At 43.2% G+C, this 26991-nt stretch overlaps 1 protein-coding gene across 1 annotated transcript in view; it reads right to left on the bottom strand.

The window, feature by feature from the left end:
* The window catches only part of TRAF2 (TNF receptor associated factor 2), a 1028101-nt gene that overhangs the window by 672319 nt on the left and 328791 nt on the right, over positions 1–26991 (bottom strand). The window contains exon 4 of the mRNA XM_044058477.1: positions 13802–13900. Within this exon, the coding sequence (XP_043914412.1) occupies positions 13802–13900 (99 nt within the window). The remainder of the gene's footprint in view (positions 1–13801; positions 13901–26991) is intronic.

Genomic DNA, 26991 nt, shown 5'->3' with positions numbered 1-26991 from the left:
TAGATGCCAATGCTTCCAAAAAGATAGAGGTAAACACAAAAATAAGCATGTATGTACATATATACAAACAAATACACCATAAAAGACTCCCCACCAGCTAGCTATTAGGAGGGTAAACACCTAGGAGTACCACAGAGGGAAGGAGGGAGGTAATCCTGACTGCAGATGCTATCCAGTTCGGACATCTACATTTATGGTAGGTACAAAACTGTACTATGTCCTTCATGGATGCATCTGCAGTCATAACAACTGGGTAGAATACCATAGCCAACTAGGGGAGGAGGATAAAACTAGATTATGGTGTGTTTAGGATCCCTTGCAGTACAGCAGTGGCAAACCCTGCTCGGGATCTGGAATAAAGAGGCAAATTAATGCTTGGCAAATGTATGCACGGAGGTCCAAGTAGCCGCCTCAATAATGTCTTTGGTTGCCACTCCTCGTAAGAAGGCTGTGGTAGTGGCTGTTGCCCTTGTAGAATGAGGTCTTATGTTCTGTGGAATTGGTTTTCCATGGAAGGAGTAACAGAATCGTATGCAATTTCCTATCCATTTGGAGATTGTCTGTTTGGAAATAGCTTTTCCTTCCCTTCCTGTTGCATAGGCTACAAAAAGTTGGTCAGTCTTTCTGCTACTTTTTGTTCTGTCCAAGTAGTAGCGTAGTTGTCTATGTACATCCAAGGTATGCAGTATTCTTTCCCCTCTGTTTTGTGGGTTGGGAAAGAAGGTAGGTAGGTGGATTGCCTGGTTTAAAGACACTCTGGATACTACCTTAGGCATAAATGTAGGATTAGTCCTCATGGACACTCTATCTTGGTGGAAGATTAGGAAGGGTTGCACTGCCATTAAGGCCTGTAGTTCTGAAACCCTCCTTGCTGAAGTAATTGCCAGTAGGAAAGCAGTTTTCCATGACAGGTGTTGTAGGTCTGCTGTTGCAGCTGGTTCAAAGGGTGATAGTGTCAACTTTTCCAGCACAAAGTTTAAGTCCCAAGCTGGTAATGGTGGTTTCCTTGGAGGTTTTACATTCTTGATTCCTCTGAGGAACTGCCTGAGCAAAGGGTGCGAAAAAACAGGTGGATCAAAGCTGTATTCTGCTGAAATAGCTGATGCATGTATCTTGATGGAGGAGTAGGACAGGCCTGAATGAAGAAGTTCGCCAGATACTCCAGAATGTTAGGCATATCTATGTTTGACACATCTTTTCCTCTTTCAGTACTCCAAATGACAAACCTTTTCCATTTTCCAGCATAGTTCCTTCTTGTTGAAGGTCTGCGTGCTTCAAGAATAATGTCTTTAACTCTTTGTGAAAGTTCTGGATTAGCTGCTGCTATGTGATGTTCCATGCAGTCAGTTGCAACGTTTTTAGGTTTGGATGTATGATGCTGTAGTTGTTCTGAGTTAACATCAAAGGCATCAGGGTATTGGCCACATATTGTTCCGAGACATGCTCCTCAGCAGTGGGTACCAGTGTTGTCTTGGCCAGTTTGGAGCTATCAGGATTATCCTTGGACGTTCTTCCTTGATTTTTAGTAATACTTTGTGTATCAAGGGAAGAGGTGGGAATGCATATGCTGTTAGGCCTTTCCAGCTGAAGGAGAGCGAATCCACTTTCCATGCCAGTGGGTGGAATGTCCTTGTGCAAAATTTTTTGAGCTGGTGATTGAGAGGTGATGCGAATAGATCTGAGGCATTCCCCATTTCTTTGAGATGGTCCTGAAGATGTCCGGGTGCAGCTTCCATTCGTGGGCATCCGATGTGGTTCTGCTTAATATGTCTGCTAGAGTATTTTCTTTTCCCGGTACAAATATTGCCTGTAACTGGATGTTGTAGCTGAGTGCCAGGTTCCACAGCTCCAAAGTCATTCTGCATATCGGGTATGAATGAGTGCCTCCCTGTTTGTTGATGTACCACATGACTGTGGTGTTGTCTGTCCTTATCATCAACTGGCCTTCTTTGAGAAATGGTCTGAACTTTTGGATTGCCAGTTTTACTGCCAGCATTTCTTTTAGGTTGATGTGCAGGTGAAGTTGATCCTGTGTCCACAATCCTTGCACGCATTTGTCCAGCATGTGGGCCCCCCATCCTAGGTCTGAAGCGTCTGTTGTGATGGTCTGGCTTGCTTGACATCTGCGAAAGGGTAGCCCTGGGTTTGACTGGCATGCCTGAGCCCACCATAGGAACTCCTGTTTTAAGCATGGAATTAGTGGGATTTCTGTTTCTAGGCTGTGTCTGTGTTGGGACCATAAATTCTTTAGGTACCACTGTAGTTTTCTCATATGCAGTCTGGCAAGTGGGACCAAGATTATGCATGATGCCATGAAGCCCAAGGCCTGCAGTACTTTTCTTGCTGTTAACTTGTTCAGTTTTGTTAGTGCCAAGAAGTAAAGAGGGAGTTCTTTTTGTTTTTCTGTAGTTAGGAATGCCATTTGTTTCACTGTGTCCAATTCCGCGCCCAAGAATGTCCTTGTTTGGGATGGTATCAGCCTTGACTTTTGTAAATTGACTGTGTATCCCAGTGCTTGTAGCAAGTAAATGACCCTTTGTAAATCTGTTGTCAGCTTGCTTTTGTTGTCCCCTTGTAGCAGGCAGTCGTCCAGGTATGGGTAAATTTGAATTCCCTGTAGTCTGCAATGGGCGATTACTGATGCCAGGCATTTTGTGAATACTCTGGGCGCAGTAGATAAGCCAAAGGGCAATGCTGAGAATTGATAGTGCTCTGATCCTGCAAGAAATCTGAGGTATCTTCTGCAGATTGGTCGAATGGGGACGTGCAGGTATGCCTCCTTGAGATCTAGAGTTACCAGCCAACACTCCTTGCCCAGCATGGGAAGAAGTTGCTGTAGGGTCAGCATTTTGAACTTTGGGACAATGATGTATGTATTTAAGGTGGACAGGTCGAGAATTGGTCTCCAACTTTTTTCCTTTCTTGGAACTAGGAATAATCTGGAGTAGAACCCCTTTCCTTGCTCTGCTGTTGGCACTCTTTCCACAGCTCTCATGTTTACTAACTGTATTATCTGTTGTAAAACCTCTGTTTTTTGATTTGGAGGTAGATTTGGCATTCCTCTTTTGACTGGTAAAGTGTGGAAGTGGAACCGGTAACCTTGATCTATGGTTTGTAAAATCCACTTGTCTTTTGTTATATAGTGCCAGTTCTTTGAGAATAAGGTTAACTTTCCGCCTAGAGGAGCTGCTATTTGTTCCCTGGTAGGCGGATTTAGGGTTAAGTCACTGTGGTTGTGTTGATGTAGTGGCAGTGGTTGTATCTGTGCCTCTGTTGTTACCTTGCCACTGTCGTCCTCTGTAGGCACCTCCTCTGGATTGGTTTCTGCCTCTGGAACGTCTATTCCTGCCCCTTTGAGATCTTGTGGAGTCAGGAAAGGACCAATTTTTGGCAGGCCAGTTCCTGCTAAACCTTGGGGGTTGAACCTGCAAGAAATCTTTAACCGTTTGAACAGATTTTGCCTTTTCTTCCATTTTCTTCATAACCTGCTGGGCAGGTGTACCAAACAAACTTGTCTTATCCATAGGAGCATCTAGCAACTTTGCTTTTACATGATCCGGTAAAGCTTGCTCTTTTAGCCATGCATGCCTTCTTATCACTGTGCCAGTCATGGCTGATCTAAATGAAGCCTCCAGTGCATCATAGCCACATTTTAAGGAATGGTTACTAACCTGTTGTATGTTATTTACCATTTCTAATACATATTTCTTATCAAGAGATTCATCAGTGGTTAGCTTTTTAGTTAACTGATCAAGCATAAACTCTTGGTATTGTATCATGTGAAATTGACAGTTTAAAGCTCTAGCTGAGAGAGTAGCTGAAGTGTAGACCTTTTGCCCCATCTGTCTAATGACCTTGCTTCCCTTTCAGAAGGAATAGGGTTTTAGCTATGGTCGCTGCTACTGCCTTGGGACCCTGGGATATAGTTTCGGGTCTGCAAGTGGGGCCTTGTAAAGGTGGTGATGAGTGTCTGGCACCCTGTAAAATCTGTCTGGTTTGGCAGGGGCTGGAGGTAAAGAATCTGGTGCGGAGCAGACATCATTGAAAGCATCATCCACCACAGAGAACAGGAGGTATAGCTAAGGGCCTGTGCTGTGGAAGGTGCAGAAAGGTCCTTAGTCTTTTTCTGGAGTCTGAAAAATCCTGTTGCTGCCATTGGAACTGCTCTCGCATGGCATGTAAGGTTTCTCCAAAGGAGAATTCTTCTGGTGGGGAAGCAGCTGGAATGGATTCTTCAGCATCAGAGTCTTCAAAATTGGAGAAAGGAGCCTCTGGCTGGTCAGTTATGTCTGATTCATCTGCAGAATCATCAGATGACACTGGCTCAGGGGGCTCTGCCCTAGGTCTCTTCTCTGGGGGCTGAGAGGCCCTGTCTGGGTGAGATTGAGATCCTCTAATTAATGAAATTAAATCTTCTGCCAGAGTAAGCATTTGAGAACTAGAGGAGGGCCTAGTTGTAGGGGGTTTAACAGGCACTGTTTTAGTAGTCTTGGCTGCTTTAGCCCTGGCGAAGGCCTTAATGGACATGGCTGCTGGAGGCCTAGCAGCACCACGTGCTGGGTAGAGACATCCAAGGGAATGGTGTCTGATAAAACAGTGGCAACCACCGTAGTGGTTAAAATTTCTGAGGCCGATTCAAGAGTGGTAGCAGGGGCCTCAGTTGTAGAGATAGATTCAGCTGTACTTTGATCAGTTTTCTCGGTTTCGGCCGAAACCGAGACACTCGCGGTTTGCTTAACCATGGTTTCGGCCGAAACCACGGACCGCGAGTGTCGGTCTTTATCTTTGCGTTTTTTGGCAGAATGGGAAGTCGGAGGATCTGACGGCATAATGTACGCAAAATCAGAACCGAAAAACTGTTCAGCAAACTCCGACCGACGCCTAAGCGTTCGTCGGATAAAAGAAGCACAGGCCGAACAGGCTGCTACGTCGTGGGCTGGGCCTAAACAAGGCAGACAGTAAGAGTGGAAATCTTTATGAGGTATTTGTTTCCCACAGGTTAAACAATTATTAACTTTTTCTGACATCGGCTGAGGCAAGAAAGAGTCCCCAACGGGGTACTTAGCTTTAGAAGTCTTCGAAGTAGTATTCGGTAGAAGTAATCTCTGGATCCGACCGACCGGCACTTGCGAACAGCTTCTGCTTCGAGCGCCACGCGGCAAGAAAGACTGAGGAAAATGGCGTCGGCTGATGCCTTTATACCCGAAGACCAACAGAGATGACGTCGGGTGAAGTGCGACATCAGCCGAAGCCGGACCCGGACTTTGGAATCCGGCCGACTGAGGGGCTGCCTGACGACAGGACAACCCAGTTGTTATGACTGCAGATGCATCCATGAAGGACATCATGGAGGGTAGGGGCAGGCTGTCTTTGAAACAGAAGGCTGGAGACGTCAGGTCCAGAGTCCAGCTGGAGCAGAAAAGGATCTGGAGGGGGAAGGCACTGAGGACCTCGATATTGAAGTTGAGAGGACCATCTCCACCACTAAAAAAGCTGGAGAACACGAGATCGGCACCGCACAAGTCTTCGCCAAAATGCTCGATGCTGGCAGAGCTGAAGCCCCCAACCACACAGGGGCTGATGTGGGAGTCGGTCCTGAGCTGCTCAGCATCGAAGCTCTGAGGGGGGATGGAAGGCACCAAAACCCTCAATGCTGATGCCAAACCCTCGGAACTGGTGCCAAGAGAGATACGACTCTAAGAGCTCTCCAGCATCGAAGAAAACTGGCCCGAGGAACCCAAGGCCATAGTCTGCGAAGAAACCAACATCGACCCCTCGATATCAGGAACTCCAGCAACTACAAGGCCTGAAGCCCTGGGGCTCAGGAAAGTAGGAACCCCCTGAAAGGGGCAGGGAAGGACCCCCACTCCTGGTGGGGAGGGAGTGGGAAGAACTCACAGCTGGATCTGAGCCCGCAAGAACGGTCTCAACCGATCCACTTCTCTAAGAATCTGCGGGAGGACCTGGTAGAGGAAGTCATAGAAACAGGTCTGGAGTGGTGCCTGGGTGAGGCCAACCCCAGACGCTCGGGTGAGAACCTAGGCTGAGGGAAGATAACCTAGGCTTGATCTAGGGAGAAGGTTCACCAGCAGCAGGGGAAGATTCAGTCAGTCTCCACTTCTCTGGAGGCTTGTTGTTGCTTCTGGATTTGACTCTCTCTCTCTCTCTCTCTCTGCCTTCTTGTCCATATCCCTGCTTTTGCTCTCTGACTTACCAGGAGGTTGAGTCCCTGCACCCACATTAGAAGAACTGGGTAACAAACCCTAGTTTCTCCTGTCCACGAAGTTACGAGAGGAAAAACATGCACAAATGGAACACCCACTGTCTAGGTGAAGAACACCTAAACACACTGCACACAATGAATGACCACACGAGGGTGGGAGTTTATGCCCACAACCAATACATTTCTTAAATCCCGCACCCTTCTCAAACTTGTCCAACTTGTCAGCCAGGATAGACAAGAAAGGGGAACTTCTTGAAGAGAACTACAATAGAAAACACACTACGCAAAATGCGAATGGTTGGGGAAAGTTTAGAAGGTTATTGTAAAACTTTAAACAGCACCAGAGTACCAAGAAAATCCCAACGCTAGATGAAAAAACTCTCAAGATGGAGCTCAGACAACTCACTTGTAGCTGGAATAGTGGCAAACAAGATCGGAGGGGATGGAATTGAGAGGGGGCATGATGGGTAGGGGAGGAGCTCAGTTTCGGCACCGTAGCTTGGATATGGCCGGCTCAACACCGATGTTGGTGTCTATACCCACAGATTGAAGAACAAATGAATACAACAATGTCAGATCTGCTGATTTTGTACCTTGCCACAAACGAACACAGTTAGCCAGCAAATTCGCAGTTGAACATAAGTCAAAAACAGATGGTGAAAATTCAGACTTTATTAGCAAAAATTACAAACCGGTTTCGGCATAAACATGCCTTCCTCAGTGTAAGAGTAACAGACATGATGTCTGAAAGTTCACTAGCACAAAAGCAAAACAATTCTAAATTAATAAATGTATTCAAAAGCAATGGACTCACAGACCTTTTAAAATAAAAAGGCTGCTGATTTAAACAGTGGATATTATAAATTTATTATAGTATACATTTCCTGAAAATCAAGTGTGCATCTCTAAGCTCATGTGTTATTTAATTACCTTCTACCTTCACCGTTTGTCATGAGTGCATGGTGTTGTCCAAGATAATCACACAGAAAGTTGTTTGTTCTTCTTTCGGCTTTTCCCAGTTAGGGGTCGCCACAGCGGAACTCCGGTCCACTAATGATTGGCAGGAGATTTTTTATGGTGCCAGCTTGATCCCCAACCTTCAACGAAGGCACGTCCATTCACGCATGTCTTTCGAACGCCACTCGACCGAGGAGAGGACATGCAGACTCCACACAGAAGGTGCTCCAGACGAGAATCAAACAGGAGTACCACTTGCTGTGAGGCAAAAAAGCTACCGCTGCACCACAGTGTCCAAGTTATGCAAATATTTTTCAGTTTTTAAGGGAGCAACATTTTGCCATGGAGAGCGCGTGCCCACACACAATCATTCACATATTGATTTTGTCGGCCTTCAGGATTCATACCCACACACACAACTTTCTTGAACACCTTCTGGTCTAGTACCACAACTCCACCCTTCACATGATTCCTTTTCACAACCTCAGAGCATCAGCCCCCTAGCTACAGAAATGGAAATAGTTAACTACATAAAATTAAACAGCATGATATACACACAGTAAAACTGTGGAAGGTTCAGCAATTGTACTAGCATAAGCAGCGTTTTCAAACAATTAAACGAGTTAAGGGGCTCTTTTCAGTAGTTGAATTTTTATGATACAGATCATTCAATAAAAAAGTTATGTACTCACCATAATGTTCCATTTGTGTTGTCTGTTTTCATTCTTCCTCAACTGATGGGATTGGATCAGACTCTGCTGCTTCTACCAGATCTTTGGATCCAAAACTCTCAAGCTCCTCCTTTTACCCATAATGCCCCACGAACCCTACACACCTCAGATCAAGTTGCTTAACAAAGGCAGAAACAAAAAAGGAAAACAGAATTCAAACAATGAACAGAGGCTCCTCAAACTCTTAGATCTATCCAGAACCAAAGGAAGGGGGTTGGTGGGCAGGAGGGTGAGGAAGAACGAAAATGGAGAACAAAGATGGAACTTTATGGCGAGTACATAACTAGCTGGTGTTGTCCTTTTCATTCATTCCTCAACTGAAGGGACATAGTCCTCAGCTACTGGAACCTTAGGTGACTCATGGAAGGATATTCTAGAGTACTGTTGAGTCGAAGGCCATTCTGTTCCTAGAAAATCTAATTTATAATGTGCAATAAAGGTGTGAGAATTTGTCCAAGTTGCAGCTGCACAAATGTCATCTAAGGAGGCCCTTGACCAAAATGCTGAAGAGACCGCCATTGACCTCATGAAGTGAGCTCTAGGAAGTTTAGGCAAGAATAAAAAAAGATCCATTCAGTTAACCATCTGGCCAGTGTAACATTGGAAACTTGCATACCCAACTTGTTAGGAGATAAACAAAACTGATCGGATTTCCTGAAGTAACTTATTTCTACCATAATAATTAAATCCCAAGGAGTAGGAGATTCCTTTAATGGAGGTCTAAGTAAAAAGGCTCCTTTGAGAACTACTGTACATAATTCGCCCAGGTGAAAAATCAGCAATGGCAGCCAATTGAACTTAAAAAAACTAGCACCCTAATCGAAAACTGAAGCTAAAAATTCAAGGAAAAATAGCACAGGAGCCTGAAAAGGTATCCACCTAGTAAACAAAACTCTCATTTACTTTTCTAAGCATTTCTAGTAGAATCTTTTTGAGAAGATACCAAGATATGACAGACCGGGGAAAAGAACCTGGACTGTCTAGCAATCAGTGGAACTGGAGAAACTGTACAGTCAGTTTTAAGTTGTTAAATCCGGATGACTCATTCCTGTCCGGTGAGACAGAAGGTATGGAGAGGGATTCTGAATCTAGGGGGGATGAAGGGGAGGCCAGAGGAAGGGGAACCACATCTGACAAGGCCAAAAGGGTGCAATTAGGATAACTGTGCATGGACTACAGCATCTCACAGTGACTCCCCCACTGGAGGGATCAGGGCAAAGAACCTGCTGCACTTGTTGTGGGGAGAAGAAAGCAGGTCGCAGCACTGCTGGCCCCACTGACAAAATTCTCTGCCACACTGACATTGAGAGACCACTTGGGAGGCAACAGAATAGATCTGCGTAGTTTGCCCGCAATCATGTTGATTTCCAGGAATGTACACTGTTAATAGAAAGCAAATGGAAAAGACCGCCCATTGTCACGATTTTATTGCTTCTCAATAAAGTGGACAAGACTGGACTACCCCTTGTCAGTTGATGTACCAGACCACAGACATTGTCCATCTGAACAGCAACTGTTCTGGATGGGAGAGTATCATTAAAGCCCTGCAATGCTTGGACTATTTCTCTCATTTCCAGGACACTGATGTACGTCTTGATGTCTTTAGGGAACCATGTACCTTGGACTGTCCCTTCCCAATAATGACCCCCCACCCCAGCTGGGAGGCATCCATGGTCACCAAAGCCATTGTTGGGGGGGGGGGGGCAGTGGACAACCTTCCAATAGATTGTGTGACTGAATCCACCAAAGAAGACATCTTTTGCATGCCGGTGTGATGCTGACTGGAGCAGTTAAGAATGCTGAAGAATGGACCTTTGCATCAGAGTCCACTGAGGTCTTTGCATGTGGAACCTGGGCATAGAAATGAGGGTGATGGGGTCCATGGCAGCTAGTAATACTTGTAAAATTACTCATGCTGAAAGAGAAGCACTTTGTATTACTTTCCTGACCTGGGATCTCAGTGTCTGAAATCAAGTAGGAGGAAGACAAGCTGACTGACAGTATCCATACAAACACTTATGAACTCTAGACTCTGCATAGGCATGAGTCACGATTTGTTGTAAATGACCATGATGCCTAGAGAAGTGCAGAACTGGAGCAAGCAGTCCCTCGCCTGCAGCAGTTCATGCATGTTTGGGGCAGATAGGAGCCAGTTGTCTAGGTATGGAAATATTGTGAATCTTAGCAGTCTCAAGTGAGCTGGTACCACTGGCATGCATTTGGTGGACACCCTGGGGCTATGGGGAGACCAAAGGGTAGTGCTCCCAACCAGAAGCATAGGTATCTTTTGGAGTGCCTGTTTATTTTAATATTATAGTGCACATGCTGAAGATGTATTGAGCACATCCAATCATCCTTTTGCAGTAATGGTAAAATGGACTGAAACATGACCATTCAAAACCTTGAATACTGAATAAACTGGTTTAAATTACAGAGATTCAGAAGTGGTCTCAAGTCTCTTTTTTGGCCCCCAAAATAATCTTGAGTAGTTCCCAGATCTCCTGTGGTCTGGGGAGATGGCTTGGATGACTTTCTAGCAGTTGTTGCTTCACTCTGATTTGGAAGAAGATCAGGGATTCTTTTTGTTTTGGAGGAGGGGGTTGGTAAAATGTATTACATAATCTCTGGATACGATTCTCTGCACCCAGGAATCTCTTGTTATAGATAGCCAGGCCTTCTGATGCCAAGATAAGCGACCTCAACTACCTCCAGAGGTTAACAATCGGGCCTCTTTTCAAGAACATTGGTAGGGTCTTATCCAAGAAGAAATCTGAGAAGCCCTGGTTCTTCAGGCCACAGCCACCACACGGTCAGTTACATTTGTGTCCCTCCCTCTCCTCTGCCTCAGGATATTTCCATCCTCTGCCTCAGGATATTTCCATCTCAACACTGATTCACTGAGAAAGGTCTTCTAAGCATTGAAAAACTAAAACCAACAGCAAAAAGGGTCTTTCCATCTTGCTCACATCTGGAGTGTGCGTCCTTTACCTTGGAAGATCCATTAAAAGGGCACATTGATGAACAATGACTTAAAGGGCTTTGCAAAAATCCCATAGTCGCACCCAGACATGACTCCTAATGGCTATGCCCAAACTTGGTGCCAGTGAGGTACCTTCTGCTGCAGGGGAGATCAGCCTCATGGACACAAATAGTAGCCAGTTGTCAGAAGATTTTATCTTGGTCCTCAGCAGACAAGGACCCAGAAAGAAATCTGGAAAGCTCTTTGGCACGTTTAATGAGATTACAGAGAGATTTAACCAGATAATTCAGTGACCGGACTGCAAAAGGACACTAAAGCATACACACGTTTACCAAATCTGTCCAAGGCTCTGGACTCCCCGTTAGGAAGATGGATGGAAGAGCTCTGTTCTGCAAGTTCTTTATTAGTGGCTGCCTCCACAACCATTCGGTCTTTAGGGGGAGCTAGAATTCTGTCAAATTTTTAATTGACTACACCTATCTGGCTCCTTCCACATCCGGTGAGAAACAAGATCTTCCAAGAGTTCACCAGCCGGGGAGTCACCCAATAAGTAGATGGGCCAGACCCTAAAGCCTCCAGGAACACAGATTCTTCCTGGTAGGGGGACTGAGAGTACCAACCACCTTTTTGTTTCAGGAGCTCTAGGAGGTCTTCAAAGGAAAAGTATTCAGGTGGAGATCTGGAGGACCCCTCCCCTACATCAATATTAGTGTCCTCCGTGCGAGATTCCAGAGGTGAATATAGGTGTCTTTTACATTTCTCTTCAGAGGGTGTTCCTCAATGGGGTGGTCCATCAGAAGAGATGATGTCCTTGGGGGCCAACTGGAGGCTAGACCGGGTTTGGCTGCCCTATTTGAATGGATACACAAGGCTCAGAGCAGAGAACTGGAGGAGGTAAAGGTGTCTAATCTGAGGTGGACAGAAAAAGAAGGTCCTCTCCACAACCTCAGAATACCCAGAGGAAACTGAAGAAGGCAGTAAAGAAGCCAGGAAATATAGAACTGTTGGCTCCTGTATCCCCAATTAGCACTCCACCTGGGGAAGGAGTTGGACCAGAGCTGTCCAACGCTGAAGCCCTGATGGGGAGAGATGGCTTTGAAAGCTCTTGAGCTGGACCCAACCCCCTGGAGCCAGCACTGACACTTCAGCTTCTAGAGTTCTCTAGCTACAACAGGCTCTGGGCCAGGTGACTTAGGAAAGTCACCAGAGTAGGAAATAGTCTCTTCGAATCAGAGGACAGCACTTCCATGGGTCATGGATCAGTGGGCTCAAAAACAGCAGGTCGAATCAGAGAAGCAGAGACCAAGGGAGAAGTGGGCAAAGATCAGCTTGTAGCTATGGAGGGAGTCAGAGCCAGGAATACCCCATCTGGATGTGGTCTCTGAGGAATTTCCTCATCATCCTATCCACATCTGCTTTGGATAAGCTTGTGGAAGACCTGAGGGACTATGTGGAGGATGGAGGTCTGCAATGCCTCCAAAAAGGGTGAAGGGAGCTGTGAAGGAACCAGATCTGGTAGAATTGAAGGATATCGGATCCCAGGAGACCTCGATTTAGAACCAGTTGTATCCGAAGAAGTCAGATCCACAGATCTGACTTTTCCATTTTAGCAGTAGTCAACATGGAAGAGCAGCCCGGAGACCTCTTGCACGACTCCTTTTCTTTAGTTGCCAATTCAGGCTTCCCCTTGTCAGGTTTCTTCAGAGTTTGAGCTCCAGCAACAGAGTAGAACAGGAAGGAGGAAGGAGGCCCCCCAGTACTAACTTATTCCTTCAACTGGCAAGATCTTTGGAGTTGAATCCAAAGTAGATAGAGCAATCCATGCCCAAGTGCACAGATCCTAAATAAAAAACACATTCCCTGTGGTGTCTGAGCTTGGGATTTTATGCCCACAGGTAATGCACTTTTTAAAAACAAATAGGCCTGTCAGCCATACTGGAAGACTACAAAAAGAAAAAATTAAAAAATATGTAAATAAAGATTGTTTATTTTTAGACAGAATAAAAGAAAATCAGGAATACGAAGAAACACCCAACAATGGTAGTGTAAAGGGTACTTTAAAGAGTAAGTTTAAGATTTCAGATTAGAGCGTACCAATGATGGCTCTTTGGAGAAGTACCGATAACCTGTTAGCGAAAGAGCAAACGTTAGCTAGAAAATATTAGAAAACTTGGGAGAGATCTGAGGGAAAAGTAAAAATACGTATATTAATAAAGTTTTTCTAAACGCAACTCTCAAAAGTTTTGAGATGCTCTCCCAAGACTCGAGAATGACAGGATCTGGGTCTGAAGTTGGATGGCGGCAAACGAGATGTGAGGTATGTAGGTTTGGCTGGGCATTATGAGTAATTGGAGGAGCTAGAGAGTTTTGGATCCCACGATCTGGCAGAAGCGGCTGAGTCATCACAGTCTTGCATCTGAACCAGTCAGTTGAGGAAACAACAAAAAGAAAATCATCTTCATTTATGATGCCATATTCTATTCTCTTTTTACAAAGTTCATAAACTATCAGATTAAAACAATATGTAAAGCATGAACCAAAACAGATCAACAAGGCTACATTTTAAATGAGAAAAGACTACAGAAACAATACCCTTTTAGGCTTGCAAAATGCTTAACATTACTACTACCTGTATAACTACATCAGAATGTGGACACAGAAGCAAAATTAATGCTGCAGCGTTTTGCACATGTATTACAAAATTATTTTACCTAAACCACCAATTTTTGTGATTATGGGGGGGGGGGGTCATTATTTTGTGCTTCTACCAATAAAGTTCTTTTCTTTCAAAGAATAAAAACTCAAAATATACTAGTACTTATTTTCAGGAAAAACAAAGCAAAAATGTGTTTTGCCTTCTCACAAGCTGCCTTCTAAGACTTCTATTAAAAGACTAAAAGGATTTCTTACCTCATATTCTTTAATCGTGCCTTTCCATGTGCACCCTTCATTACTGCAGACAGCTGGTAAACTTTCCACCTCTCTACGTGCTGCATTATCAGCAAATGCCTTTGGAAAAAAAAAGGAAGACAACGTCAGTCTCAGAGGGTTACCCTTTTCTCCTCTTTAAACTTTATGAGAGGGTTAACTTTCACTTTTCCCTCGCTTTAAATTATAAACACACCCATGCAAAGAAAAAAAAATTTTTTTAAGGACTTAAAATTTACATTAGAAAACTCCAGGCCTTGATCCATTTGCAATTTTCTTGCCCCCCATGAGAATCTTTCTGAAAGCCTTTGTTCACACTAGATGCAAGTTTCAATGCATCTTTCCATATATATTTGGTAGGATACAATCTGTACTTTGACAGAGCAACACAGCCATGTCAGTCTGTCACTGGACATCACTATTGTTCACAACCACTGTTTTTACTGAAGTGCTTCTTTGCTGATGTATGTGTATGCTTTAAGTGTCTTATAAAGATGACCATTCTGATACCCAACTATCTTTTAACCACATCTCACCAAGCGCACAGATTCTACACACCTAAACTGCCTCACATTCATAGTTCAGGATGCACTTTTTCATCAGACTTATGCAAGTCCCTTACACAACATACAGGATCATGAACAGGTCTTTGATCACAACTAATTTATGCATTTGAGACATGAATACCAAGAAATTCATCTCAAGGTGTCCTTGGCAACAAAAAAGTTATGAAAGGTGGCACAACATTACAATTCTTTGTAATCCAAGATGCTTTTATCTGCTCCATGTACAACTGGTTACATACAAAAAAGTCAGACAGCAGGCAAAAACTAAGTGCACCCCTTAAGAAATAACTTTAAAAGCAGTTAGAACTTCAGTCTGCCACACGTACAACTACTAGACACTTCATTCTGGCACACGTTTTGGTTGTAAATGTGGCAGGCTGAAGTTATTACAGCTGTTAAAGAATCTTATACCTTTTGCCCTGTTCTTTGCCAGCCAAGACTGACCTTTGCTCACACCTTAGTGAGAGACCCAATCTTAACCGTGCTTAGGGATGCTGAACAAGCCAGTTTCTTCCTCATATAAGAGGGTAATCATTGCTCTCTATGCACCACATTTTTATTCTGACTCAAAAGTAGAAAGCTACTCTTGCCACAGATAAATTACACAAATCTTGTCATGACACAACAGATTTTTTTGAGCAACGTAAATACTTTAACATTTTTCTGTGGGACATAATGTGCAGTCCCCATGCAGGGTGTGCTTGCCATTTTGCCACTGACTTGTTGATTACAACCATTTTATACTAAACGATACTAATAAAGAAGCCTCATGTCAGTTTTTCCAGTAACTTGTGATCAAGTATTTACATATCACTATCAGCTATTCAGTCTAGTCAGTCTCCTGTTTTAGTATTGTACATTAAAAAAACAATTACACAAATCATTTACAATCAGGAATTAATAACCATATTTTATTCACAAATTATTTACAACTGGAACGGTGATTTCTAAGTGTACTAGATTCTATGTCATTAAATAGCTATAGATCTTAAGACACTATTTTGGGTCAGCATCCTCTTCATGCTCAAATTATAATACAGCATCCCTCACAACACATTTTCTTACCAAGTTCCGTTTCTGATCAATAACCGTTAATTTCCATACTTTTACATCTCTGAATAATTGTTTCACTTCTCCTACAGAAGGGTTATGTTTGTTTTTCCATTTTCTAACTATGCCTTTCTTAGCCACTATCACTTAAGCTAGCAATGCTGTCACTTCTTTTGTACAAGTATATTTGACACCAACTCCGCTATCTCATATCAATACCAAGAAAAATCTTTCCAGGACAATACTTGGCACATTATTCAAATAATTTTTGTACTGATACAACTCTTTACATTCCCAGGATATATGCCCCCAATAACCTTTTTCTTAAACATACCGTATCAAACATATTGTAAGCCTCATTTGCAGGATCATTTTTTTCAAGTTGCATAGGGGCGCACAAATAGATTTGTGCAACATTTCCATGCAGTCTAGATTTTCTTGATTTAGTTATCTAGGATTACGACATACACAACCATCTGCTGATGCCTTTAACTGCTCACTCCAACTATTTTTACCTTTGTACTGGATTGTCTTTTCAAATCAAATATCTTTTATATAAATTTTCCAGTCTGCCATTTCTGTTCTAGTTTCAATTATTAAATCTATTAGTGGTTTAATAAAACTACCCAACTACACATCTTCCTTGAAATCTTATTAGGCCTGTATGCAAAATGATCAGACTTTAATCCAAAACTTGTCTAACCTCAGCTACAGGCTGAACAGTCTAAAGATAGGTTTGGGCACCAAACCCTTCACAGCTTTCATGCTAACAGAGAGGGAGGCAGCGCTCTGAGAAGACATAGCTAGGAGTAAATATATGCATGTCTGCACCTTGACTAAACTAAATAAATTTTAAGGAGGATAAAGGGAGGGAGCAGATGCCATAGATGTTTGAATGATCACTGCTACAGTAACTTTACTTATTCAACTAAATTATGCTCATCATATTGATCACTGCTGCAGTAGCTTAAGCAATATGGGTAGATTATCCTAGCTTACAATATTTGGGAGGTGGAAGGCAAAGGGTCCACAAGTCCCCAGTGAACAGTCTTAGCAAAGCACGATCTAGGCCTAGCGAAGGAATCAAGCTTGTGCTTTGCACAAGTACATATAGAGGACCAAGTTGCTGCTTCTAGGATACTTCTAGAATCTAACCCCTTCCTAAAAACCCACAGACGAAGTCAAAGCCCTTGTAGAGAGCGAGAGAGAGACTTGACCCTGCCTAGAATAGCTTTTTGTACAGAGAACAAAAGGTACTAGCCTGAGACAACCATTTGTAAACTGTTCATTTTGACATGGGTTATCCCTTCTTACCTTCATAAGAAATGAACTGATCAGAAGTTCTGAAAGACTTTTGTCCATCAAGATAGTGCTCAAATTGTCTGTGGACATCCAACGTATACAGTACTCTCTCTCCTAGATTTTTGGATTCAGGAAAAAAGCAGGGAGATAGGTTTGGCTTAAAGTGAACTCTGATGCCACTCTAGGCATAAAAGGATAGTTCTTAATGAAACTTTGCCTTGTGGAAAATGAGAATTTAATAAAGAGGTTTGTTAAAAAAAATTATCAAATACGACATAGGCAATCTTACATTTATATAAATGAAAAATAAACAAGATGACACCACTTTAGTTGAAAACATTAATCACAGACACCACTGAAACAAGTGTAGTTGCAAACATACACCACTTATCTATCCAGTCACTGTCAGTCAAGGATTGCATGGCTTATTCCTTCTCTGCATATATTGTTCCCACAATTCCCATTTTTCCTTGTGTACTTTGCTCCTTCCCTTTTCTAAAGATCCCAATTCTCAGTTGTTTCATCTCTGTTACTATATTTACTACTTCTAGTAAAGTTGGTCTAGACTTGGATTTCCATTTTCTCATAACGGATTTTTTTTGGCAGCCACCATAATTAGACTCAGGAAAGCTTAACTATGTCTAGGCAATTCCATAGCTCAAAAAACAAAATCCTCAGTCAATCCAATCCACTCACCCAGCATCTCAGACAGAGCGGTCTGCAGGGAATCCTAAAGTCTGCCAGCTCATTACACTCCCAAAAAATATATGTTCCACCATGTCTTTCTTGCTCATCACATCTCCAACACTTGCTGTCCACAGGAGGAAAAAATTATTTGGAGTCTACTTGGGGTATAAAAATATCTATGTAAACACTTCCAGGCAAAGATCCTAAATCCTTCGAGTTTTTTTTTTCCCATATTTGGGAGATATACATATACCCCCCCCCCCCCATTGTCTGAATTGTTTATCCAATTTCGCTTCCCAATCCTTTCTAAGCTCCTTTGATTGATTCTTATAATTATCATGCAATATTTTATATGCTTTACTAATTATTCACTTTTTAATAGCAGCTTCTATTCTAGATTCTATTAAAAACTCTAACCAGTGCTGGTCTTCCATTTAGGACCTCCCCATTTCTCTCTCTCTGCCTATACGCTGATGGCAATCCTTAATAGGGAAGGCCATCTCTAACCTGCAGTCCAGATAAATTCTTGGCCTCTTCCCATTTCCCTTTCTAGTCATTTGCTCCCAATACCTTGGTTCCTTTGCCAGTTTTCTCCAATAAACTCTAGCCCCTCCTGCTTATTATCTGTATCCCTAACCACAGTTAATCCCTATCGGCAGAATCTTTTTCTCCATTTTTGTGTTGGTTTAATTTTTATAATACTCTTATATTTTATGGATATAATACTCTAGGATTTTTGCTGCTCTTCTTAACAGTCTGCATCCAAAATCCCAATCTCTTACTTCTTCGGCTTCCTTCATTTATCATCCTTCCCTTCCACCTGGAATTATAGTCTTCTGCTATGTAAAAGAGCCTCAACTGTGTTGCTCTAAAATAACTGGTTATCCTAATCTGCCTTGTTCTACTGGAAGAATCAACTTATCCCACTTGACCCTTGCTATCTTCCCTTCCCAGATAAAGTCCTTCAACTCTATTGCTATCCACAGCTTCTCCTCTGGTTGATAAAAATATACCTAACCTGTGTATAAGACTAAAGGGACTAAACATTTTAATTGCTTGTATCTTAGTATCTATATATATAACAAAGCTTCCATTTTCTCAATTTTTGTATCATCCTCCATTTAGTCTCTTCCCATATATCCTTAGCTGCCACAACAAAGTCATTTCTAATCCATACTCCTAAATACTTTGTTTTATCATGTCCCCATAAATATGGGTATTGCTGGACCAATTCATGTGTGGGTACATAATTTACCACTACTGCCTTTGTTTTAGCTTCATTAATTGTGTATCCCAAGAAGACATGAAACAGTCTTAAAAATGTTCCACAACACTGATGTCCATTTCTGGTTTTGTCAGGTATAAAATAATAGCTGCAAACAGAGCAAGCTTTTCTTGACTACCATACCAATTATATCCTTGAATTTGAGTTCCTTATTTTCTTTGCCAATGGTTCCCAACATAATGCAGACAAACGGGAAATCAGACAACCCTGCCCGAGTCCTCTACTTAAGCAGAGGTTACCAGACAGGACCCCACCCCCTTTAATTTTCGCCTCCGATCCCTCATATATACTCCTAAATAAACCTTATAATTGTGTCAGGGAAGTAAATGCTTCCATTGCCCTACTCATGAAATACCAGTCTACTCCATCAAATGCTTTCTGTGCATTAAGACCCACTAATAAAAGTGGTATTTTATCACATTCTGCTTAACTCTGGATCAATGTTCTGTTAATATTGTCAAATGTTTGCTTCCCCTACACAAAACCACACTGATCCATATCTATTAATTTTGGTATCACATTTGCCATTCTTTTAGCCATTATAGACATAAACTTTACATCATGGCTTAGTATTGAAATGGGCCCGTATGAAGCTGGGTCCGATGGATCTTTACCCTCTTTAGGTATTACTGTTACCACTGCCTTTTTCCAGGATGCTGGTACCCCCCCCCCCCTTAAAATACTGTTAAAGGCTTCCAGATCTTTTTTTCCCCTCCTAACTTCCACAGGAATACCATCAACTCCTGGGGACTTTCCTGTACATTGGTTATACATGGCCATTTTTATCTCGTTTCTTATCCTGTTAGTAATCGCGTCTCATCTACCTCTAACATTGGAAATGTTTATGAAGAGTTAAAATATGCCATTTGTACCTTTTCCTGATTTCCATATTTCTCTGTTTTATACAAACTTTCATAAAATTTCCAAAATACTTCCAATACTTCTACAGGATATCTTGTTATCTCCTTTGTTACAGACTCCCTAAGCTTGGTGACAGCCCTTTCCACTTTCTGTTGCCGGAGTCATTGTGCTAAAAATTTTTGTGCTGCAGACTTATTAAAAAACAGTTGCTTAACATCAATCTTTCTAAACTTGTGCAAGGTATTCCCTTATTTCCTGTTTAGCATTTTGTAGTTGCTCCTTTTTTGTTCTGAGACATTCCCCCTATTTTGCAATACTTTATCATTCCCTCTAAATTCTTGTTGCTTCTTAGCCACATCTCCCTTTTCTTTATTTCCACCCTAGTTTTAAACTCAACTTTAATTTTATCCCACTCCCTAGCTATATTTTCAGAAGAAAATTCCATCTTCTCTAGTAGCTCCTGAATGAATTCCAAAACCCATTCCTGAAATTCCTCTCTCTTCAAATGATAGGTGGGAAAGCGCCAGTGTAATTTTTTTTTAGTTATTGGCGCATGAGCTCAAATAGTTATTGGGTGTGTTTCTAGACCTTCAATTAAGTGCACATGTTCCTGTGAGATAAAATCTGTCTAGGCTAGCACAGTTTTTGCATCCGTGAATAATATGCAAAATTCACTTCAGATCTCCTAGTACTAAAGTCACATCTTCCATGCCAAACATTTTCATAAAATGTTTCAAAAATCTACTGTCCTTTGTTATATTTTCCCTTCTAGGCTCCCCAAACACATCTTTACTGTTGCAAAACAAATTCCAGTCTCCACCTACAGGTAATGCTCCTTGATGAAAGTGGATAATTTCTCCCGGAATCTTAATGTCCATTATAGCAGTTTTAGGTGGGATGTAAATACATGCTAGTGTTGCTAATAGCCCCTTAGTACTATGTATCTGTTATCTTTCTTTCTCTCTTCTATCACTATTAGAGCTCCTCTTGCAATTAATATAAGTACTCCTTTTTTTTGCCCCAGATATTGTGCTGATTAACGATCCTGAAAACCTTTTGATATAAAACAAAAAACAAAAAAAAAAACAAAAAAAAAAAAAACAAATGAATTCACGTTCAGTTCTTTCCAGGGTCGTTTCCTGTAGCACAGCTATGCTACTTCTACTCTGTATTTTAATATAGTTCACTACTCTTTATTCTACATTTACCTATAAGACCATTCAGATAGGAAGAAATTACAGAAAGCATAATTTTCTTATATAGTTATTACCACCTTTTATGTATAACTGCTTTTTGTTAAATGTCTAGTTCCAACTTTTATGTGACATGCATATACTGTCCGGCAGGTTGTTTTTTTTTACAGTTGTTTGTCACATGCATTTGCACCTAGGCCACATCCAACAACCTTTTTTTTTTTTTTTGAAAGCCCTCAAACAGAACCACCCCCCCAACACACACACGCAACCTATTAACTTAAAATTAACTCTCAAAACTGTGTACATCTATAAATATTGAATTTTTTGCTTCCTAATAGGAAGAAAAGTTCTAAGTCGATAGCCAAACAGGAAGGCTAGAGTTAGCCAAAGAGAAAAAAGTTTGTCATGCCAAGATGCATGGTACAGCCTGTGTTATTAAGTGCCTTTGATTTGATTTTATCTTTATTGCTCTCCCAGCAAAGGACACACTAATTTTTTTCAGAAAACACTTTCTCTAAGCCACTTCTCTATCAAATTGTCTTCTAGTGACATGTAAACCAGACAAAACTAAGGGTACCTTGTTTACCAGAAAAAAGCCTTATAATATTAAACATTCTTTTTTTGTTTACATGGCTTGTAATAAACTTGTTGCTGGATAACGCCTAGGGTCTTAACCCAGTCATTTCCCGATGCAAGCATGGGAAAAAGCACACCGATTTTTCTTTTGTCTTACTCTCAACTACACCCTTCCTTTCCTCTCCCCCCTTTTTTTCTCATTGCAGTGCTTACATTTCTTAAAACTGAACAAAGAAAAAGAGAGAAGGGAGAAAAAGAAAAAAAAAATAAATAAAAGCAAAAAAAAAAAATTAAACCGGGTTGAGTCAACATAACAGTTTGCAACTCAAGAGACTAGCTGCGGAGGTCACAGCAATCAGAAAAATAGTCTTCCCATGTTAAGAATCTAAAGTTAGCCTGACAAGTTTAATTCAACTGGAGCAAGTGTTAGCTCAAAATTTAAGATCCCAAGGAGGATAAAAAGAAGTTATGTTCTTACCATAACGTTCCATGTGAATTGTTCATCTCGCCTTTGTTCTTACACACGGGTTCGGAGCCGATCCTCGGCTCAGAGTCGGCCGCTTCACAAGCTCTGCATCTAAGAGAAAGCTCGAGGCACAGTCTATATCCCATGATCCTCCAATACCATCCCTCAGATCTAGTTTGCAAGAACCAGAACGTACTACTAACCACTGCGTCTAACGCTCATGCAATCACACACTTGAGACTGAACAATATATAGCCAACCACAGATAGGGATATAGCTAATATGCAACTTACTGAAGAATAGGTAGAGTGGGCAACCTAGAGAATACCAACCAGGCACTAGTCGTACCCGTTCTTCCAGAACGTGGTGGGGGAAGGAGGGAGGGGATGTAAGAACAAAGTCGAGATGGACACTTCACATGGAACGTTATGGTAAGAACATTAACTTCTTTATGTGAAATTGTTCGATCTCGCCATTTGTTCTTACACACGGGTAGCGTCCCTAGCTCTGTTACCCTGGGTGACTCATGGAAGAACATTCCTGAGTACAGTGGAACCGAAGGACGCTCTCTCCTTGGAGGACCTGTCTACTTTGTAGTGAGTGACAAACGTATGAGGTTTTGCCCACGTAGCCGCTGCACAAATAGTATCCAATGGAAGAAGAGCGGCATGGGCTAAAGTAGAAACGGCCGAAGTAGAATGAGCCTTAGGCTTGAATGGAAGTGATAGCTTTGAAGCTGAATACTCAAAATTTATGCAGTCCGAAAGCCATTTGGATAATGTCCGTTTTGTTACTGCCATGCCCTTCTTATTATCTGTGAATGAAACAAACTGATCCGATTTTCTGTAATCCTCTGTTCTGTCCAGATAAAATCTCAGTTGCCTATGTACATCCAACTTGTGCATGTATTCCAATTTATTTGAATGGTTTTTGAAAAATGTGGGAATAATGTTAAGCACAGAGCATACCTTCGGGAGAAATGCATAAAAGAGGAACAGATGGTGGCACTGAATTTTGGAAAAGGCCAAATTTTTGTTAAAAAGTTTTTAAAAAAAATTTTAAGATCCCAAGGAGGAAAAAAAAATAAAAGAAAGTTATGGTTTCCCTTCCCAAAATAAACCCGTTCCCAAGGGGGGGGGTAAAAAAATTTGGGTTTTCATTTTCGGGCCTTTTGTTTTTTTTTTTTTTTTTTTCTTTTTTTTTGTTTTTTGTTTTTTTTTTGTTTTTTTTTTTTTTTTTTTTTTTTTTTTTTTTTTTTTTTTTAAAACAAAAGGGGGGGCCCTTCCAGACCCCTTAAAGTTGACAAAAAAAGCTGGGCGGGGTTTCCCCATAACCTAAACCCCCCTAAAATTTCAATTTTGGGAAAAACCGGAGGGTCAATAAATTTTACCCATGAAACCCAAAAACCTTGAGACTAAAAAAACCCCCCAACCACAGGAAGGGATATAGCTAATTGAAACCTTACGAAAAAAGGTAGGGGGGCCCTTTGGTAAACCCAGGTGGGAAAAATTCCCAGGGTTTTGAAAAAATCGGGGCCACCAAGGGGTTTTTAAAAACCCTTTTTTATTAAATTTTTGTTTCCCCAGCACAAAAGCTTTTCCATTTCTTTTTGTATAAGTTTTCTGGAAGGGGGTTTTGGGGGAAAAAACCTGTTCTTTTTTGGGGGACAAAATTTTGCCCTGGCAAAATTTGGGAAGGGAGCGGGGCCAAGGGGCTGTAGTTTAGGTTTGGAATGGAAGGAATTTTGGCAAAATCAAAATTTTTGGCAGGGTCCAAAAACCTTTTGGTTTCCCCCTTTTGGGGGGCCCCCCTTCAAGGGGGGGAAACCCAAACTGCCCGACCGAATTTTGTTCTGCCCGTTCCTTTCCAGAATTCCCTTTCTGTAAAATTTTTTGGGGAATGGGAAAAAGGGGAAAAGAAACAGGAACCGGGGAAATGGAAAAACCAGGGGTTCCTGGGGGCCTGGAAAAAAAAAATGTTTCTTTTTTCTTAAAAGGGGTAAAAGAATGGGGAAGGGTCCCCTTTGGGAAAACCCCCATTGAGCAGGGAACTTTCTAAGGGCAAAGGGTGGCCGCTTCAACCGGGAAAAAATGGGTTGGTCCCCGGGAAAAGGGTTTCCCTTCAGAAACCCCACCCTGTGGACTCAGCCCCTTCCCAAAATTCTAGGGCCCTTTGCATTTTTGGATTAAACTGGTTTCCAAATTTTTGTAGGGGGCCATGCCCCCAAGGGGCCCTTTTGAACGGGCCCAATTTCCCTTTTGGGAAATTTTTTTTGGGGAAAGGGGGTTGGGGAAGCTAGAACACTGTTAACCCAAAAACTTGATGGAAAATTTGGGGAATGGACCCAATTTCCCCTTTGGGGACGGGGTTCTCCCTGAAAAAGTCCCCACCCCCCGGGGAATCCTGGTTCCTCCTTAGGGGGGGGTTCAAAAGGGGCCCCAAATCGTCGGGGCCTTGGTGTTTAGATTTTTTCCAAGTTTCCGGTTTTCAAAAGGGGAAATCAAAGGGGGAAGGGGGAAAAGTTTTGGGGGCCAAACTGTCCAGGCCCCTGGGGATCCCAGGGGGAAAAAATCCTGCCCAAAAGGGGGGAATGAAAAACCCAGGGGCGGGCCCCATCCTAAAAAACCTTTCGCACTTGTGCGGGGAAATTTTTGGGGAAAGGATGGCTCGGGGCTAACCTTTTTTGGGTTGGAAATTGAGGGGATGGGGTTGTATCAAAACCCGCCCTATGAATTTGAAATTTTTGGGGCCCCGATAAGGAAAGATTTTCCCATTGTTAGTCCAACCCCCAAAACAAAGGCTAAATTGTGTTTCCTGGAGGTGGGATTTGGGGGTTGGGGGTGGGGAACCCACCCCCTTCCAGAACGGAAAAAAACCTTTTTTGGAATCCCTTCCTTTTCCCCGGGAAAGCCCCCACCCCATCAGGGAACCCCTGGGGGCTGAGGGGGGGAGCCCAAAGGGCCCCCCAAAATTGAAAGATTTTGGCTGGGCCCGAAGACCCCGGGGGGCGTTTTGGGAAAAATTTTGATGGGTTTTAAGACCCTGGCAAAGACCCACAACCCCAATGTCCCCCTCCCCAAAAAGGAAGGAATCAGGGTGGCTGACCATCCGTTTTTTTCCCTTTTCAAAAATTTTTTTTTTCTGGGTAAAATGGCCTGGTCCCCTGTTTTTTTGGGAATTTAAAAGCCCCTTGGAAAGTTCAACCCCCCTATTGGTTGGGAGGGTTGGAGATTTTTGAAGTTTCCCTTAAAAAAAAGGCTGTTGGGACCCCTGGTTTGGGGTAAAAAGGGAAATCTTTTTTTGGGGCAGGTTTAAAAGGGTTTTTTCCTCGGGAAACACCCGGAATCCTATGTAATTTTAGCCACTCGGGGATAAAGGTAACACCCCGAGGGGGCCCCAGACCCAGGAAATGGGCCCTCCCCCAAGGAGTGTGGGGGTTTTCCCAGGGGGTCCCCGTCCCCTGGTTTTTGGACCCCCTTTCTCCCGGGGGGCGCTTACTGCCTCCTTTTCCTTCCTTGGGGGGGGTATTGGGTTTTTGGCTGGGAAAAGACCCCCGGTTTTTTTGGGAAAAAAAATTTTTCCACCTTTTTGGGCCCTTTTGGGGATGGTTGGTCCAAAAAAAACCCCCCTTTTTAACAGGGTCTTACCTTCTTGAAAATTGGGAAAATCTTTCCCTTTTTGGGGGCCAAAAAAGGGGGGGACCTCAAAGGGGTTTTTTGGTTGGGAAGTTTAATTTCCCCCAAAACAAAGGGCCCCAGGTTTGCCCCCCAAGGGCCCCTGGCTGAAAGCCCTCTCGCCCTTTGGCCCGCTGGTTTGGCCTCTGGGGTTTACATTGGAGGGTGAATGTGTGCCCTTTTTTGAACAGCACATCTTGACCCTGGAGATTCTCCCAACTCCTTTGGACCTCTGAAGTGGGAAAAAAAGGGGGGGTTTCCAGGGGGCATGGAAAAAGTAACTGAAAATCGCTTCCCATACCTGTCCATGGCCTGAATCCTTGTTAGGAGGTGAAAGGGAAGTGACTAGACATTTCCTTTTGTGGCTGCCCCTACCCCCCTTATGGGACCCCTTTTGTAAGATAATTTTTGTCGGGGGGCAGTAAATATTTTTTGGGCCCCCAGGGACTGGTTCCACTGGGGGGAGTTTCCCATCCCCCTTGAGCTATTAGGTCCTTGTTCGAGGGGGGTCCCCCAGGAGGTAGAAGGTTGAGCCCCAAATGCCTTCAGCAACAGATTTTCCTCAGTGGGGAAAGGGTCCCAACCCCCTCTGTTTCAAGATCTCCAGGATGTCAGAAAAGGGAGACATCCTCGGGGGGGACGGGGCCCTCACTCATCAAATTTTTCTGTCAAGATTCTTGGGAGAATCAATGTGCCTCCTCTTGCACAATTTCTTCCTCGGGACTTCATCAGAGGGGCATCTGGTGAAGTTTCCCAGAACAGGCACCCTCTGGGGCTGGTTGAGGCATTGGGTCTCACGCTTGGGGGGGATCGCTGGTACAGAAACGGGCCCCTTTGGGAAAAAGGCGTTTCCCGATGAAGTGAATGTCTTTTCAGACATAACCTTCCTCATGACATCGAAGGCACCGGAGCCTCGGGCCGAGGATTCCATCGGATCTGAAGAGCATGGTAGTTTCCCCGAGACTGGGACCACAGGCTCCTACCCAGAGGACGGAGTTGAACTAATCTGTGCCGAGGCTCCGAGGGAAGAGTCTGAACCAAGTTGGTTTTGACTCCCCCCCCGGGAAACCCAAAGGGAGACAGTGGGCCCCCCGACTCCTCGATGGGCTCTGAGGAAGTCGAGGTCAGTGGCGCCGATCGCACAAAAGTGAGCTTTGGTACAGAGGGTTCAACAATCATCGGTTCCTCTTTTCCCGGCTCCGAAGACTCGAAAGGTCTCGAAGGAGAATCTGCTGGAGATACAGGGAGGGCTTCCAGTTTCGAAACTGGGGGAAACCGCAATTAGTTTGGACAGAGGGGTATTCTCCCTGAGCTTCTGTACCACTCGACCCCTTTATCAGAAAAAGCCTGGAAGAAGCGGGTCAAAGGGGAAAGGGCCCCAAAAGGGGGGAGGAGGAGGCACCTCCGACACCGGCTCCAAGACCTGGGGCTCGATGAGAGATAACCTCGGCGAGGTCTGTGGACCCGGCAAAACCTTTGGGGGTGCTGGGCCGATGACCTGGGCCCCAA

Source organism: Protopterus annectens, chromosome 16.part0, assembly GCF_019279795.1.
Source record: "Protopterus annectens isolate FY-2018-M chromosome 16.part0, PAN1.0, whole genome shotgun sequence".
Taxonomy (NCBI): Eukaryota; Metazoa; Chordata; order Ceratodontiformes; family Protopteridae; genus Protopterus; species Protopterus annectens.
The sequence above is the reverse complement of the archived record's forward strand: the minus strand, read 5'-3'. Positions and strand labels throughout refer to the sequence as shown.